Source organism: Cornus florida, unplaced genomic scaffold (assembly GCF_030987335.1).
Source record: "Cornus florida cultivar Cherokee Brave unplaced genomic scaffold, ASM3098733v1 CherokeeBrave_3.0.0_Hap2_Chr01, whole genome shotgun sequence".
Lineage (NCBI taxonomy): Eukaryota > Viridiplantae > Streptophyta > Magnoliopsida > Cornales > Cornaceae > Cornus > Cornus florida.
Genome location: NW_026775571.1, coordinates 120,935,572 through 120,953,708, shown reverse-complemented (window position 1 = coordinate 120,953,708; position 18,137 = coordinate 120,935,572). Strand labels below are relative to the sequence as shown.

Below are 18,137 nucleotides of genomic sequence, written 5' to 3'. Positions count from 1 at the left end.
AGCAAAACAGCTACCAAACATGGCCTAATGTCATGGTTCAGGGTCTTCGGACCCGGGCGGTTTAAAGGCCGACTCTGAACTCGACCCTTTTTACTGGTTGGTGAACGGTCTGGTAGATTCGCGGTGCTCTGGCGATGTTAATGGCGGTCTCTTCGAAGTTCTAGCCTCTCCAGCTCAACCCTAGTTTCCCTCATCCCATGGCCAAAATCGAACCCAAGACTCGAACCGTCATCGAACTCGTTGCAGAGTTCAATCCCTCCAACTCCTCATTCGCTTCCCTTCGATCTCTCGCGGTCTCCACTGTTTCCGATTCTCAAACCCTCATTTACGTCGGCACCGAATCGGGTAACCTCTTCTTACTCTCTCTAAACCCTAATCCACCTCTCAGTTCAAAGCACAGAAATTCAGCTGATTTTGACGATTCTAAGCCGACAAATATATCACTTCTGCGACATGTATCGGTGAGCAATTGCTCGGTCGATTCGATACATGTAATTGTTCATGCTGGGAAGGTTCTGGTGGTTTCGGATGGGTTTATGTATTTGGTTGACTCACTTTTACTACAACATGTGAAGAAGTTGAGCTTTTCAAAGGGAGTTAGTGTTGTGGCTCGGAGGATACAGTGTGGCGAATCCGAAAGTTCCAATTTGGTAGGAGATGATAGTATTAGTTTGCCTGAGTTTTCGAGCACAGGTCAGCGGTTTTTACAGAAATTAGGTGGTGGGATTAGATCAAATGGTATGAAGATTAAAGAACTACAGTTGCATAGAGACGGTAGCTGCATTTTTGCGGTTGTGGTTGGGAAAAGATTGATTTTGGTAGAGCTTGTTTTGGGTGGTAGAGTTGGCCGAAGTGACGGGGATGTTGATGGTATTGGTGGGTCTTTTGTAATTCTGAAAGAAATCCAATGCGTTGATGGGGTCACAACCATGGTGTGGCTTGATGATTCCATAATTGTTGGTACTTATAATGGGTACAGCTTGTATTCTTGCGTTACTGGGCAAAGTGCTTTGATTTTTTCGCTTCCCGATCCATCTAGTCCTCCAAGCCTGAAACTTTTGATGAAAGAGTATAATGTGCTTTTGTTGGTTGACAATGTGGGGGTTATTGTTAATCCCCGGGGGCAACCTGTTGGTGGAAGCTTGGTATTCCGTCATGCTCCAGATTCTATTGGAGAGATAGGCTCACATGTGGTTGTTACAAGGAGTGGAAAGATGGAGTTGTATCACAAAAAAACAGGTGATTGTGTTCAAATGGTTTCTTTCATTGGGGAAGGAGTTGGTCCACGTGTTGTGGCAGATGAGGGAGACGGGAGAGGGAAACTTGTTGCTGTAGCAACACTGTCCAAGGTATGTAAACTGTACAGATTTTTGTATGCTTTTTAATCTTTTGGTGGTGTAACAAAGACTGAGTTTTAAATATTAAGTATTGTTAATTTGTTATTATACATTGAACTTGCAATCCTTTAGAATGTAATTTTTCTTTATTTTCTGAAAGGCTTGCGGTTACAAAGTTGTGATTTTGATGTTGGCTTGCTGCTCAATTAGTGGGTCCTTGTGCATTTCTTGGTATATATAGCTAAAATCTTATGCTCTGTTCGGTAGGAAGGAAAAAAATTGGATGGAAGGGAGAGAAGAAGAAGGATGTGACATCCCTAGGGAAGAGATTCTGAACTTCTCTCATTTTCTTCGGTTGGATGGAAGAGAAGAGAAAAAGATGACAACCTACTTTGTTTGTTATGAGAGAAGAGGAGATAATTTCAAATTATTTTTATCATTATACCCATCCCTATTTTTACTACTCATTTGACCCTTTATTATGTTACAAGTACGATTAATTTACTCTAATTTGTTGTTAGAATCATATTTCATCATAAAAAAAAAATAAAAAAATAGGCCACTTGTGTTGAAAAAAAAAAGAACAGTATTCGTTAATGAATATAAATCATAGAATGTTAATTACAAATTGTTAAGAAAAAGATAAATTGAAATGATTATTGTAAATTTTAATAATTCTATACTCCATTAAAATGATTCTTGTAAATTAAGAAGGGGGAAGGAATCCAGAGCAAAGGACTAGGTTAAGATAATTCTATACTATATTTGTCTTCAAGTGTAGAAGAAATAGCATGTGTAAGAGCTACAGTTGTTTCATCCGGAGTAGCGGTATTGGAAATGTCCTTACGAATTACGTCTTTGATTCATTCCTTGGCAGCCAATTTAGAGAGAGAAGAATTGAATCAAAGACCTAATGCTCCAATTGAAACGTCCTTACCAGAATATGTTGGCAGCCACTTTGATTCATTCCCTGGAAATGTCCTTACCGTTCCAATTGAAGTAATTGATCCAATTCTCTCCAACTCATATATATATATATATGAGTTCTTAACGAATCAGATCCAAGGAAAGCCCATGTTCACACTCAAACCTATTATCAAAATCTCTCCTCTTCTTCATTTCAGCGTCGGACTAAGAAAGAAAAGTGGAGACGGCCGGTTGCCTCAGCTAGTAGACAGGGTACCGGATGGACTCGTACTGAAAAATAGAAATGGGTAGCATGTTCTCCTTCTCCTTCTCCAGGTTCGACCTCTGTCTCTCATCCTAAGAGCTCATCTTCTACTCCTTCTTCACGTGAGGTGATAGGAAATGGTGAAGGTGGAGTGGAGGATCGTTTGGATCAAAAGAGAGGTCTGTCTGAAGCCATTGTTCCACGGGATGCAGAATCACCGTCTTCAATGACCAAGTCCGAAAGTATTGATTGTTCCAACGGGGTGACAGTTTGTGTTGGACGAGACCTTCATTTTAAGCTGACAGATGATTTAGCCGTGAATTTACTTAATGAACTTAAGCTCTGTGTTGCTCTAAAAGGCTTAAATGGTCTACCCTCCGTGACTGGGATGAATTCTACCCATGATTTGATGACAAATTTTACGGATGACCCTGGAACAGAGTTGAATCTGCAATTAAACTTGTATCAGAATAGTTTTGAAAGCAAAGGGGAGGACTTTGAAGATCTGTCTCAACAGATCTGTCCTCTTGCCTGGGATATTGATCAATCTGATGTGGACATTATGGAACCCTTAGCAACTGTACACCCTGATTGCTTAGAGACGGTTAACGATTTGGGTATGGACTGGGTGTTGGATAATATTGGTGAGGTTAGCGAAGCTTTGGGTGTCTCCTCAGAAGGAGATGATGATCGAACACAAACCATTCTTCATGATATTGTGGTAGGAAACAATAATATAGAGATCTTTAAAAGCACAAAAGTTGTTAAAATTGGAAACATGCACATCGGAAAGGTGATCAGGAGGTTAAGAACCTTATTTCCAATGTCAATTACGAAGGGAAGGATGGGGTGAATAAAGAAAGGGGAGGGACTAGAAGTGGGAAGCAGGGAGGAGGGGCACTGATCATTATTGGTTCTCAATGGAGATACGAATTATTACATGGAATGCCCGTGGATTAAATGATCCGGACAAAAGAAAGGTGGTTGAAGTTGCTTTGAAGAAGTGGAATGCCCATGTTATTTGTTTGCAAGAAACCAAGTTGGCTTCTATTTCTGATGATGTGGTTAGAAGCCTTTAGGGAAGTAGGTTCGTGGATTGGGAAGCCTTGAACGCCTCTGGTACATCAGGTGGCATTTTTATTATGTGGGGTCGTAGATGGATGTCCAGAACGAATATCTGGAAAGGGCTGTTTTCTTTGTCATGTGTGTTTCAGATGGAAGATGATAATTTCAGTTGGGTCTTTTCTGGAGTTTATGGACCCGTTATTGATTGTGATAGACCTATTTTTTGGCAGGAACTTAGCTACATTAAGGAATTGTGGTCGCTGCCTTGGTGCTTAGGCGGGGATTTCAATTCTGTTCGGTCTCCATTTGAGAGATCCACAGGGGGGAGGTGGTCTTCGGAGATGACCCAGTTCTCCGACTTTATTGATGGTCACCTTCTTATTGATTTGCCATTGGAAGGGGCAACTTTCACTTGGTCTAGCGGCAGAGAATCAGTTACTTTATCGAGGCTCGACAGATTCCTGATTTCTGGAGATTTGGAGGAGAAGTTCCCGGATGTCACTCAGGCAGCTTTGGTTAGAGTCACGTCTGATCATGTGCCCTTAGTTCTTGATTGTGGAGGTATGAGATCTAGACGGACTCCATTTCGTTTCGAAAATATGTGGTTGAGAGCTGAGGACTTCCAAGGGAAGGTCCAGTCCTGGTGGGAGGAAGCAGTGTTTACTGGCTCTACTAGTTATGTGCTTGCTAAGAAGTTTCAGATTCTCAAAGATATAATTCCGGTTTTGTTGTTTTATGGTGCTATAAACAATTTGTTGAAAGGAGGAAATAGGGCTTGTGAAATAAGATTTTTAAGGGTAAAAAAATGGGGTTAAAACCAATCTGATTATGGAGTTTTAAAAGCTTACTGAGTGTAGAAAGACTTAGATCCAAAAAAAGGAGAGGGAAAAGGTGGAAGAAGTAAGACTTGTCCAAAAAAGAAAAAAGAAAAAAAAATGGGAAGAGGAAGTAGGGCCTCACACTTGAATTCCTTTGGTCATTGCACCTAAAGTTTAATTTCATCACAACATCTATGAAGAGTATCATTGGTGAAATTTTATTTCTAAAATTTCTTCTCTGTTGGACTGAATGGATTACCATAATCCAAATTTTGATAGGACTTAAATTTCTTTTTTAGAAACTTAAGAGACTTAAATTAGTAAAAGCCATATAAACCTACTGATATACAAACAAAGACCGAATATCACAGTTTGTCCTGAAATACAATTCATGGGCCTTTACCAGCCCATGGCCAACACATGAAGTTGCCAAAATACCATTTGGTTTAAAAATATTAGAAAAGGTATCGATAAAATTAATCGGACGGCCAAGTTACTTAAAGAAGTCATAAGATAAAACTTGACTCAGTGAAGTAGAATCACGTGTTTAATAGACTTTTCATGATTGGTTGAAAGTTCAATTAATGTCTATTCTCTAATCTAATGTAAACCATTCGAACTTAAGTTAATGTAAGGTGTTCCATGTGTATATAAGAGCCTTAAATTGGATGTTAACTGCTTGATAATTCCATTATGACCTCAGAAGTATGGATACGGGACACGGACACAATACGACACGGATATGCCGACACATCAAATTCTAAAAAAGTAGGACACGGATACGGCGTGAACACGGCTCATATAAATATAAAATTTCATTTATATATCTATTGAGTCAAACCTTGGACCTAATGCTTCCCAAGGCACCAGGGCCAAGTGACGACGTACCCACTTGAGCCAACCCTTGGGGTTTATTATATATAATATTACTATCCTATTTTGTGATTATAGTTATATTTTTGTAATTACGTATTTTGACATTTTTTCATTTCAATTGTTTAATGAAAGGAGGTTGGACACTTTGATGTAGGTGTATAATGTTGTTTCTACGATTGCCTTGGGCACGGGATGTGTTTGCCAAGTGTCCAAGATGTGTCGGTGAAGTGTCCGAAATAATAAAAATTATTTTTAAATTATGGACATGGACATGAAGTGTTGGAGACGTGTCTAGGAGTGTCTGACACGGTGTCAGACATGGACACAACACCTTCATAGAAGTGTCCATGCTTCTTAGATTATGACCCATATTAGTACTTTCTTATGCATGCTTATGTTGGTAGGATGTCTGGAAAATTATCCTGTTTTACATTTGATGCCAGGTTATTTGCTATCGGAAAGTACCTTCTGAAGAACAAATTAAAGATCTGTTACGAAAGAAGAACTTTAAGGAAGCCACCTACTTGGCTGAGGAACTTCAGAGTGAAGGTGAAATGACAAAGGAAATGCTCTCCTTTGTCCACGCTCAAGTGGGGTTCCTCTTGCTGTTTGACTTGCATTTTGAGGAAGCAGTAAATCACTTCTTGCTTTCAGAAACTATGCAGCCTTCTGAAGTATTCCCATTCATCATGCGAGACCCAAATCGCTGGACATTGCTGGTATATCCTATATGCTTGTTTCTATGATTGTCATATTCACATGCTTGCTTCTTCTCCTTCTAATTCTAAGGCAAAACATGCTGAACATATTACTTCTAGACAAATTTACTAATTTTTCTAGTTATAAGCCACAATTTTGACAAGAAAATCATTATTTAATTTTTTAAACAAGTTAAACTGGCTTATTCTGGTCATGATTGCAGGTTTGCTTCCCTATTGCCACAATGAGGATATGTTATATAGTAGGAAGGGTTATATTTTGCTTTATTTTACATTCTTGGTTTTGGTTTCTTTCAATTTTTACTGTTGGAAAAATTCCCTTGCAGAAAATTAGAGGTTCTCTTTCTTTATTCATTTATATAGTAGAAAGTGAATGATGCAAGAGCAAAAGAAGGGAAGAAAGAGTCTGTAGCAAATATATGCATCATTAGCTTCTATTATAGGAGTATTTTTGTAATTCTACGTATTAGGAGTAGTTTAGTAATTTCGTCCCTGAGTTACTGTATTTTTAGCATAGAAGTGGTATGGTAGATTTACAGATTGGGACTCTTTGGTGTCCTAGATTGTGTGTATTTTTGTTTAATTGCACCATTGAGGTTGGGCAATTTGAAGAGCATAACACGTTTAGAGATTTCTAGTATTAGTAAAGAAGGGCACTTGATATAGAATGAGATTGAGGTTTAATATAAAATCGTCTGGTCAAGAAATGAGTTTGTTCCATCCTATTGACTTGAGATTGGATTTGAGACAACCTTTTGGAGAATGGTACTTTTCACTGTGTCACTTTTGTTTTTATTTCTCTTTCTTGTGTTGTGAATTTTTCTACAGAAACTTTTTATAGCCCTTTAATCACCAGATTCTGAACTGACCGTTTTTTAATTCCTTTGTTACATGAACCCTAAGACTGTTTGTTATTTGATTTCTTAACCTGTCAGTTTTCCCAGGTTATCCCTACAACTTGAGGAACCTAATTAGTTCAGCATGAACAAGTTAAGATTTTGAATTTCTGGGGGTTGATATGAGGATGTTGAAAAATTTGTTACAACCAGTGGGTAATACCAAGTTCAGGTCCTTTTACCAATGGTGCCAATCATCCTATTGCCATCAGAACCCCATTGTAGTACCCAATAGATTCTGACTAGGGTTAAGACACATATTGTGAAATTCTAATTCACTAACAATAGATGGGATGACTTCATTGCTCAACTGCTCTCAAGGGGTCTTGATCCATGTTTTATGAACTTGACCTTTAGCTTTTTCCTAGATCTATTTGATCTTAGATCTCATGGTTTCCTGCAGAAGAATGGACTTTTACATAGTAGAAACTTTGCTTTGGTTGTGTGTATAAGAATGGTTGGAAAGGAGTTAGATCTAATAGGTTTCGTGCAGAAGAATGGACTTTTACATAGTAGAAACTTTGTTTTGGCTGTTTCTATAAGAATGTTGGAAAGGAGGCTTGTCTTGAACTGTATATTTTGTTGAACAAATCCTGGGTGAATCTCCAGGAGTGATTGGGTTCTTACACATTGATAGTGCACCCAATATGAGAATGTAAGGGCCTGTACTTCTTTTATGTTGCTGAGCACTCAACTGAGGCCAAAATTTTCTCATTCACATTTGATGTGAGTAGTTCTACCGGAGTTAATACGTTGTCAAACTAGTCAACGAAAGAGTACAAGAAAGCAAAGGAAAATACTCTTTCAGTTGGAACTTGGCATTTATGACATGAGTTATGGAGCAGTATGCTCACAAAAGTATGATACTGCAGGGATTTGATGTAATATTGAAGTTCAGTTTTCATTGTTAAATTGCTTTATCTGATTAATGTGTAATTTGTCTTGTGATATGATGCTCATTAAATTGAAAGAATTAATTGAAACTTGTATTTTCAGGTTCCAAGGAATCGGTATTGGGGCCTGCATCCTCCCCCTTCACCTCTTGAAAATGTTGTTGATGATGGGTTGCTGGCAATCCAAAGGTCTATTTTTCTTAAGAAAGCAGGTGTGGAGACTGCAGTGGATGATGATTTTCTTCTGAATCCACCAAATAAAGCTGATTTATTAGAGTCAGCAATCAAAAACATCACCAGGTGTATATTTTTAACTAACTTAGGGTGCGTTTAGTAACGTTTTCGTTTTCTGTTTTTTCAGTGTTAAGAAAGCAGAAACATGATTTTACTTTCTTGAGTGAAAATAGAAAACAGAAATGATGTTTATTAACACTTCTTGTTGTCACAAATTTGAAAACATAAAACAATAACTGTGTTTAGTAATACAACATATTTGTTACAAAATACACATAATATTCTTTAATTTTTTTATTTTATTTTTTATTTTTTTCATTTCTATTTTATTTTTTTCATGGCAAGAATTTTAGGAGTTAGTGATTAGAGGGGAGGGTGAGGGGAAGGGTAGATGACCTGAACACGAACTCTCGGACACAGGGGGCAACACTTGCTTCCATTAATATCAAAAAGCCATAAATTTAGAAAATCTAATTTAAAATTATAAATCTTAAAAATACCCAATACATCATAAGTACAAAATTAGATATACCAAGACAAAAATATTCCCACCAATTATGTATATAAATACATGTATATGCATGATGTATATACATGATAATTTAGCATATGATAATTTATTATGAATAAAAAATATTAAATAATATATCTTATATGTAATAAAATATATATTGTGTTATAATATTGTAAATTAATTATAATTTAATATTTACATATAATATAATATAGATATGATATATAATAATATAAAATATCCACTGCTTAATAATTTAATGACATTATATTCTATATCAAAAATTATTTTGTCACAAAAAATAATTTACATTATTATTTAATATATTATATATTAAAATATATTTTTATCAAATAAAAAATAATATACAATATTTAATTTATTCTATATTAAAAATATATATTTTTATTAACATTTAATATGCAACTTAGTATATAACACAAATAATATGAATTTTATTTGAAATGAATAGTGCCTGTGCAGTAACATTACTGAAAACGTTTCTACGCTACAGTGCCAAAAACATAAGAAACATCATTTTGATGTTTTCTCTTTTCTTCACAAAAATTGAAAACGTTTTCTGTTATAGAAAAACAAAAACATTTTATTGAACGCGATTTTTGTTTTCGTTTTGCCTTTTTAGAGGTTAACAACAGAAAACAAGAAACGTTTCTCGTTACTAAACGCAGCCTTAGTTATTGTTTTTTCAACTGTTGTTTTTTCCTCTTCTACCCCCACCCAATATTTTCTCAGGTGTGGGATGTGTAGAATTATGAATGTACGAGAATCGTAGGTTTTCAGCATCCGCATTGAATTGATTTACATGTAGTGTTGGGTTGCTTTGTTATCAGAATCAGGTGTAATTTGTCTTGTTTTCATGTAGTGGTGGGTTGTTAACACCCCCTTCCTCCTCCTCCTCCTCTCTCTCTCACATACAGATTTACTACAGGTATTTACAAGTTTCACGTGAAAAGGATTTAACTCCGTCAGTGAGGGAAGGAGTTGACACTCTTTTAATGTACCTCTATAGAGCCCTAAATCGTGTTGATGACATGGAGAAGCTTGCATCTACTGAGAACAGTTGTATAGTGGTATGCGTCATGTTTCCTTCTCTTGAATACTATATTCAGTCATTTGTACCCCCTTTGGTAGTCATATTATTGCAATATATCCTTGTGTGGACCAATAAAGAACCTTTGAAAGGGCATGGTTCATGGTCAGCAGTTTCGAGTATTGGGGTCTGCAGGTTGAACTGTGATCTCATACTCTTGCAATGTTTTCAAGTCCGGACCATTGAGGAAGCTGTGAAAGGGACTGGTTCATTGGCAGCTGTTTAGCTGTCATTGGGTTGAATCGTGAGTTCACCTCACTAATAATAGAAATAATAAATAGATTTTTTTTGAAATAACATAAACTAATAAATATGATTGTTACGCGTCCAATTATTGAGGGCTATTCAATGAGAAATTTTGTATTTCAAGCACTCGGATTATAAAGCTCACTTTTTAAGTACAGAAATGTTAACAGACAAGTTCATTTGGCTGGCTGATTGAGAATAACTGCCCTAAAAAGAATGATTTGTTCACTTCAGACAGCTCTTGAGGGTTTCAACAGTTTGAATGTGAACTGTTTGATATTTTGATGGTCCTACTGTTACAACTACTCATTGTTCCGGATTTGAAAGCATTATGTTATGTGTTAGTTGTAGGGTCAAGATGAAATTTGTTTATTGTCCTCAAGACAATGCACCATGTGCGGTTGTTGGTAAACAGCGGAATCTTAGTATTCCAATGTATTTCAAAGTGGAGAGGTCAGTCAGAAGCCTGCTTGAAGGATGACAGTACAACTTCAATGGGCGGTGCAGGAGGAGTTAGAAACTTTACTGAATGAATCCGGGCATTTGCGGACGCTTGCCTTCCTGTACGCAAGTAAAGGGATGAGCTCCAAGGCTCTTGCTATTTGGCGAATTCTGGCTAGGAATTACTCATCTGGCTACTGGGAAGACTCTGCAGGGGAAATTGATTTGCAGGATGCCTCCATGACTGTTAAATCTGGCAAGGAGACTGCTGCAATTGAAGCATCAAAGATTCTTGAGGAGTCATCTGATCAAGATTTGGTACTGCAACATCTTGGATGGGTATGAAAGATTTTTCGGAGAAGTGCTTCTGGTAGTTAACTGCGTGCTATATGAATCTAATAACTGATAGGGTGTTGGTTTTTCATATTAGATTGCAGATATCAACCAGGTACTCGCTGTTCAAGTTTTAACATCAGAGAAAAGAACTGTTCAGCTTTCACCAGGCAGGTCTCATAATAATCTGAAAAACTTTCACTTTTTAAGTTTATTCTTGTTTTGCTTTTACTTTTGTTTTCTGTGCTTTTATTTTCTTTTTTTCGTTTTTTTTATTTATTTATAAATTTTTTGTGGTACCATATATGACTTCCTACTTGCTAAAGGTTATACATAAATATATAGTATGGTATTTCACTGGTGATTCTCCCAGGTCAAATGCATCCCAGTCTATGCATTGCATTCAATTAATTGGTCACTGGTATGTTTCCTATAAAAAAATAAAATGTTTTGCAATGTATTATCTATTGGAAGTTATGAAATTATTTAGTAATATATTTGATAATTAGTAACCTTACAATACTAAAAAAGGATTACAAAGTAATTGACTTTTTTCTGAATATAATATGATATTTACTGTCTTCATATATGAATAAAAAAAAGATTACAAAGTTATTGATTTTTATCTGAATATAATATGATATCTACTGTCTTCATAAAGGAATAAAATTGTAAAGAACATATGTAGTTGGTAAATTGTTACACATTTATTTCGTTATTCATTCTCAAACACAATAACTTATTGCCAAAAGTAAAAAATTCAAGGCATAGATGTATAGCTTCTGGCTACTTCATGTGTGCTTTACTACAATATGGAGCAGAACTGAAATTGAAGAAAGTGGTGCAAGAGATGAAGGTAATCAGGCAGCAGTGGGAGCCTGAAGGTCTTACTCCACCTAGTGGCTAATTCCAACAACTGAAAAGGCAAGCCTAGGCCCTTTTCAAGCTGTGCTACTATTTCTTTGATTTTCTTGTAGTGCTGTAGCTTTCAACCAGTCTTTTCAGTTCATCAAAGCTAATCTCTTAACTGGTACCTTATGTCAACAATTAGATCCATGAGTTTCTAAATACTCTATGACCCCTCACCTTTTGCATTATTCCTTGTTTCTTGGAGTTGCCGTGAATGGCTCCTTTTTTTTGGATAAATAAGATTATAATAGAAAGAGCTGTGATTGGCTCCTTAGTGGAGGAGCGGAAGTGTTGGTTACTTCGGTCAAGTTTCTTCTCCCTGCTTTCAAATAGCACATAATTCTATGTAGGTGCTAAGGTGCCTGAGACTAATAAGGCTGTACCAGATTCAAAGTGATCTATTTATAATTTACTCATGTAGTTATGAAGAATAAGTCTGCACCAGCATTCAGAGGGTTCTATTCTTCTTGTTTTATTATAATTTGGGAAACAGATTGTTAAAGTTTTTTCCCCAGTTACATATTTGAATGATATCTTCTTCGTTTTATTATATGCAGGAAAAATATTGTTCTTAAAGTTTTTCCCCAGTTACATATTCGAATGATAAGTTTAGGGCTACTCTAACAGAGCATTGATTCTGTCGTATATATGTTTACAAAATTTTGCATTGACATGGTGTAGTTCTCTTGAATTGCCTCTTTTTTCACACTACCATATGGTAAGTAATGCTTAAAAGTGGTTGTGGGAATGTGCATGCATTATCATTTACTTAAAATATTAGTTTCTTTTTTGATGGTTCACTCCTGATGTGCTTCAACTGCAGATGAAGTAATTGCTGCTATTGACCCGAAAAAGGTGGAAATTCTTCAAAGGTGTGTTCCTTATATTGTCTAATTGCATCTTGGGAGTATAGATTATCTCCACAAGAATCCATAGAAGCATTTCTACATGAAGACCATGAAATTTACATTGATCATTCTATCCTTGTGACCTTTATTCCCAATGATTACTATTCAAAACTCAAGAACGTGCCCTGGTACCTCTTAATTTGTTACTGCTAGTTTTAGTCGGGTATTCTATGTACCTGGTGGCATGTGTGTCACTGGGTCTTTGTATTGGTTATTAGAAGAACTGCTTTTCACATTCACGTTCTTATCTGTTCAGATACCTCCAATGGTTGATTGAAGATCAAGACTCCGATGACACTCAGTTCCATACTTCCTATGCAATTTTGCTGGCCAAATCAGCTATTGAAACTTATATAACAGAAACTGAAGCTGGAATCCCAGAGGAGACAAATATTTCTGATTCTGGAAGGGATTCTATCTTTCAAAGTCCTGTCAGAGAACGGTTGCAGATTTTTTTACAGTCTTCAGACTTGTATGATCCCGAAGAGGTCCTTGACCTGATTGAAGGATCAGAATTATGGTTGGAAAAGGTCCTTTGGAACTCTTCATCTTACCTTGTCTCTTGGGTTCTGCTTATTTGAGTATAATTGGCATAATACACTGATCATGTGTTCACCTTTGAGGCCCTAGACAGTTCTAATATTAATGTCTATCCTTTTTGTCCGTGTTAGTGTGAAAATGAATAGTTTTAAATGCTCATGTTTTTTCCTATTCTTTGTGACAGGCTATTCTTTACAGGAAACTAGGGCAAGAGACATTGGTGCTTCAAATCCTGGCCTTGTAAGTTCACAATTACTTTCTAGAATAATTGTATTCGTCGTCTATCATCAACTAAGTAGTACACATGAGAACAGTAATTCCATTTTTCTTTCGTGTAGAATCCTAAGATTTCGGATACTGAAGATGTCATGCTCCAGTTTGTGTGGCAAATGATTTCTTCTTTGGAATAACATTAGCATAGAATAATTAGATTCTGGCTTGAATTTCTTGTTATTCTAATTATTTTTGCCTGGAGTTGCATATCTTAAACACTAGGGATTTTATTTAAAGTTAGGTTTCTCTAGCCCTAAAAAATAAAGGCAGACCTAGCTAGCTCATGCGAACCGTTCAAATAAACAGTATTCTTATGGCCAGTGGGAACCGGAAATAGTACAATCTCTGCTAGCTATATTTTAAATATTATACCCTAATGCAACCTTTGAGTTCATTCAAAGGTAATAGAATCTGTGGAAGATATATATATATATATAGCTTAAACTGGAGATTCCAATCACCTTGGAAGGATTTCATATACTAGCTATCTTTTAAGGTGTGATCTTGGGTCAAGATCTTAAATTAAAAATATCTAGTAGAATATTAGGATCATAAGGTTGCATGTGAACCTTTCCTAAAGATAATTGTCTATGATGAATTATTATTGGGGATATTTATATATTGTTTGAATGATCTGTCAGGAAGTTGGAGGATAGCGAAGCTGCTGAACAATATTGTACAGAGATTGGTAGACCAGATGCCTATATGCAGTTAGTCCCTGCTCTCTCTCTCTCTCTCATGAATGCATAATATTCTTTTTATTTTCTTGCCTAATTTTGCCTATTGTGGATAAAAACCTCAGATTGCTTGAAATGTATTTGGATCCAAAAGACGGTAAGGAGCCCATGTTTAAAGCTGCAGTTCGTCTTCTCCATAATCATGGAGAATCTCTTGATCCTTTGCAAGTGCTAGAGGTATCAGACTTCACCTCTCTCTCTCTCTCTCTCTCTCTCACATGCTCAATTTTTGTTCATTACTTACTGCTGACTTTTAGCATTCTGTTAGAAAAGGGCTCCTCTAAAATTTTGGAAATATGTGACTCTATTTGGTATGAGAAGTGGCAAGAAGGGAAAGAAAATGATTTATTTATTTATTTATTTTTTAAATGAATTCATTTGTCATGTGATTGACAAGGAATTTCCTAAAAACAAATTTCACATTTAGCTCAGCAAGGAAAACTTGAAATTTCTTCATGAATGATTAGAAATCAACTGTTCAAATAACTGTTTGTTTGCAATTTGTTTTTCAGTCTGAAACTTGAGAAAAATTCTGCATACTTTATATATGTCTTTTCTTTTCCCCCAATTCTCTCAACCAAACGAATCGTCGATGAAATTCTTTGTCAATCCAAAAGTTATTTGTTTAATATGCCTCTCTCATCATGGTCAGCATTTGGCACATGTATCCCTATCGGCAAGGCTGGCAGATGGTTTTTCCATTCCTTTTGTTAAATGGATGTTCTAGGTGATTCTTATGTAAATTAAGCATTGGAAGGAAGTTCTCAACCTATTGTGCTTCTAAAAAAGATAATCATCAAATTGTGTTTCTTTGCCAAGTAAAATAGGAACTCCTACATGCCATCTTGTGATTGGTAAATTCCCCCTTGTGGTGCTAGAATACTAAAGGTGATGTTTTATTTATTAATGTGTTGGACCCTGTGCAAATTTTGCTAATTTGAGATTTCCTTTTGCAGAGATTGTCCCCAGATATGCCCCTCCAACTTGCTTCAGACACAATATTAAGAATGTTAAGGGCTCGACTTCATCATCATCGTCAAGGACAAGTATGTTTCCATAATAAATGCTGCTTGGTTTTCCATAAGTTAATTATTGAGAATTACTTTTGCATGCTTTCCAAATGAGTCATCAGTTCTATTTCCCTTTTAAGTTATACCGAGTAATTGCATTAATTGGCTGATGATTCAAATCCTGCCTAATGACTTCCTATAAGCATTGGAAGTCTGCAACCTTAATCTTGCAGTGATTTGCAGCCTCTAAATTGGAATTTTTGTCTGTTGTATCGTGAAACTAAAAGTCTTCTTTGAACTTTCCTCCACTCCTGTAGTGCCTATAACTCATTCTAACTGTCATTTCTATGGTATATGACTTATTTGTTTTAGCTATTAGGGTTACATATTGTTTCCCTTACTAGATTGTTATTTAATTTCAGCTTTTATTGATTGTTGTTTGACTCCCTAGTAATTAGTTGGTCAAGTGTTGCATGGAGTTTGGTGCCTTTGGGTAAAGTGTAATTGGCTGAGATAATCGATTATCATGAGTAAGAAAGGTTGAGATTTTGGGGTTGCTGCATAACTAGTTCAATATATTCTGGGTACATCTATCATTGTTTCAGGCAAAATTAGAATGTCAAATTCTTAGTTTCATTTCACAAAGAAAATCACCCAAGTATTCTTTTTTTTTTTTTTTTTCTGTGACAAGTAAAAGCGCCCAAGTATTCTGAATGACTACATGAAACTTTACTTCATTTAGACAGATCTTTAATGGAATTGGAGTTTCAGCCTAGGCATGTGTTCTTTTGAGCCTTATGCTGAAGGATTACCCTCTAACTCAGAACCAAATATCAATTTCTTTTTCAGATTGTGCACAACTTATCTCAGGCAATAGACACTGATGCAAGTCTGGCAAGATTGGAGGAGAGGTCACGACATGTGCAGATAAATGATGAGAGCCTCTGTGATTCTTGTCATGCCCGCCTTGGAACCAAACTATTTGCAATGTATCCAGACGATACCATAGTTTGTTACAAGGTTGGTGATATTGACATCTCATTTATTTTTGTACGGCCTGGTGTATTTGATATTCTTTATATAGCTTGTAGGGTCAATAATGATTCTTATTAGGTTAAATGATTTAGACAGTATGGATAAATTGACAGATCTTAGGAACATCATCCTCTCGTCTTCGAAAGGCGTTTTCTTTCCTTTTATTTGTCCCTCTTAAATCTCAGTAGTATAGCACAAACAGTGTTTTTAATATATGTCACATCACTATATGTGGTTGCTATAAGTTGGGGGAAAGAAATGAAATTTTGAGGATTAGCCATAGTTACATCAACTCACATATGCCTGTCTCAAGTATGATGTGCCTAAGCTACTGGTTTGTCAAATCCCCAAACTATAGGACAAGTGGATACAGTCAAAAAATCATATTATTGATATTCTTTTATTTCATGGGATAAAAATATTGTTCTATATAATATACTGCAGAGTATTTGACATGGACACTTCACCCATTTAGAAGCAACCATATAACTAATACGAATATGTTATGAGAGTTTCAAGTAGCCATTATATGGAAACCTGAATTACCGGGCATGTTAGCTGAGTACATATTGAACAAGGCATGTCAGACACATACCATACCCTGAAGGGCCTGAATCTATATCCGTTTGTTGTGTGTCCAGGACAGGTTCTCACTAGATAAGACGCAGGGGTCAGCAACATTTAGTTGGGAAATTATTTGGCTAAAATCCTTTTGTTTTGCAGTGTTTTCGTCGTCAGGGTGAGTCTACATCTGTCACAGGTCGCAACTTCAAGCGAGACATTATGTTTAAACCAGGTTGGCTGGTGAGCTGATGAAACCGATGAATTGTGAAAGAAGAAGAGTTTCTGAAGTGCAACTCCCGGCTACGCTGATGATATATATAGCACTCCCTTCCCGTTTGGTATCTGGAATAATTTGATCTCCACTTTTTTGACAAACCAGATATACAAAGAATTCCGATTTGATCTTGAGGGACGTGTTGCATCTGAGGAAATTGGTTTTGATCAACATTCTGCTACGCTGTGTGATCGCCAGGTGTCCTCAATGGTTTTTTGCTAGGCGGTGTCCTGGATGGTCCGTCTGGTTGTATACGAGCAATTCACTTCAAAACATGTTCAGGTGTCTAGTTTTTTAGGCATTAGTAGTGCTGTATTGATAATGCAAAGTTTGTTGTATAACCTTAATGGTTTTTTTTTGGTAAATGTATAATCTTAATTGTTGACTAGTTTGCGGTATTCTAATTCAAATTAAACACAATAGCAAATTTGCAAGCATCAGTTAAGTATTTAGTGCAAATAAAAATAAATACATGGGGTCGTAAGTATTATACATCCAATGGGACATATTATTATTATTTTGTAATTAAGGGGTTATGGTTTAATATTGTAAATGTAGCTTGAAGCTTAGAACTGTTTATATGGAAAAAATAAACAATTTAGAAGGGTTATAATGTTTATAGAAAGTTCATTCTAATTCCATTATGCCAAACATTTTGTTAATTTTTTTTTTTTTTTTCACACAATATATATATATATATATATATATATATATATATTTTATAAGTAAAAATATATTAAAAAAGTGTTCAAAAGAGAGAAAAATTTGTTGGGAAGAATTGAACTCTCGGCATATCTTGGTGGTTTATTATACCACGCAGAGGAGACAGAATCTTTTTTTATCACTTTCAAATAAACGAATATATGTCAATTATAAATCTGTCATCTCATATCCCTCTTGAAATTCTGTTTCCAAACATTTTGTTTAAATGATTAAGAGGGAAAGAAAGTGAAAAGAAATGAAAGGACAATGATATTCTTTATAACCATGAAGGGAATAGGAGTAATTCTTATTTATTTTTGGAAAAAAAAAAAAGTTAAAAAAAATATATATATGATATGGTGCATGGTATCAAAAGAAAAATAATTAGTTACATGGTATCTTTTGCGAAGATAATTGCAAAAAATGGGTGGTGCTATTGGCATACGTACTTACATAGGCTTTCAGTTACAGAGGAAGCACATCTTTTTATTTCGTGATGAAAAATGATAATTTCTTTAAATTTTGTATTTA

At 35.8% G+C, this 18,137-nt stretch overlaps 1 protein-coding gene across 1 annotated transcript; it reads left to right on the top strand.

Annotated features, from left to right (window-relative positions):
- The first annotated feature begins 58 nt into the window (after positions 1–58).
- Positions 59–17,324, top strand: LOC132268210 (vacuolar sorting protein 3). The gene is made up of 14 exons (XM_059769008.1): positions 59–1,349; positions 5,711–5,986; positions 7,879–8,075; positions 9,473–9,614; positions 10,388–10,660; positions 10,752–10,824; positions 12,387–12,435; positions 12,728–13,001; positions 13,196–13,251; positions 13,926–13,994; positions 14,087–14,198; positions 14,978–15,067; positions 15,881–16,051; positions 16,790–17,324. The coding sequence occupies exons 1-14, from the start codon at positions 198–200 to the stop codon at positions 16,877–16,879; spliced, it is 3,024 nt and encodes a 1,007-aa protein (XP_059624991.1). The 5' UTR covers positions 59–197; the 3' UTR covers positions 16,880–17,324.
- Positions 17,325–18,137: the final 813 nt, after the last annotated feature.

What these genes read in the sequence shown, in the direction of transcription:
- LOC132268210 (XM_059769008.1), top strand. Translation starts at nt 198, where the DNA reads ATGGCCAAAATCGAACCCAAGACTCGAACCGTCATCGAACTCGTTGCA. An exon ending in CAAATCGCTGGACATTGCTG is followed by an intron (nt 5,987 to 7,878) that starts GTATATCCTATA and finishes TTGTATTTTCAG; the next exon opens with GTTCCAAGGAATCGGTATTG. An exon ending in AGACCAGATGCCTATATGCA is followed by an intron (nt 13,995 to 14,086) that starts GTTAGTCCCTGC and finishes TAAAAACCTCAG; the next exon opens with ATTGCTTGAAATGTATTTGG.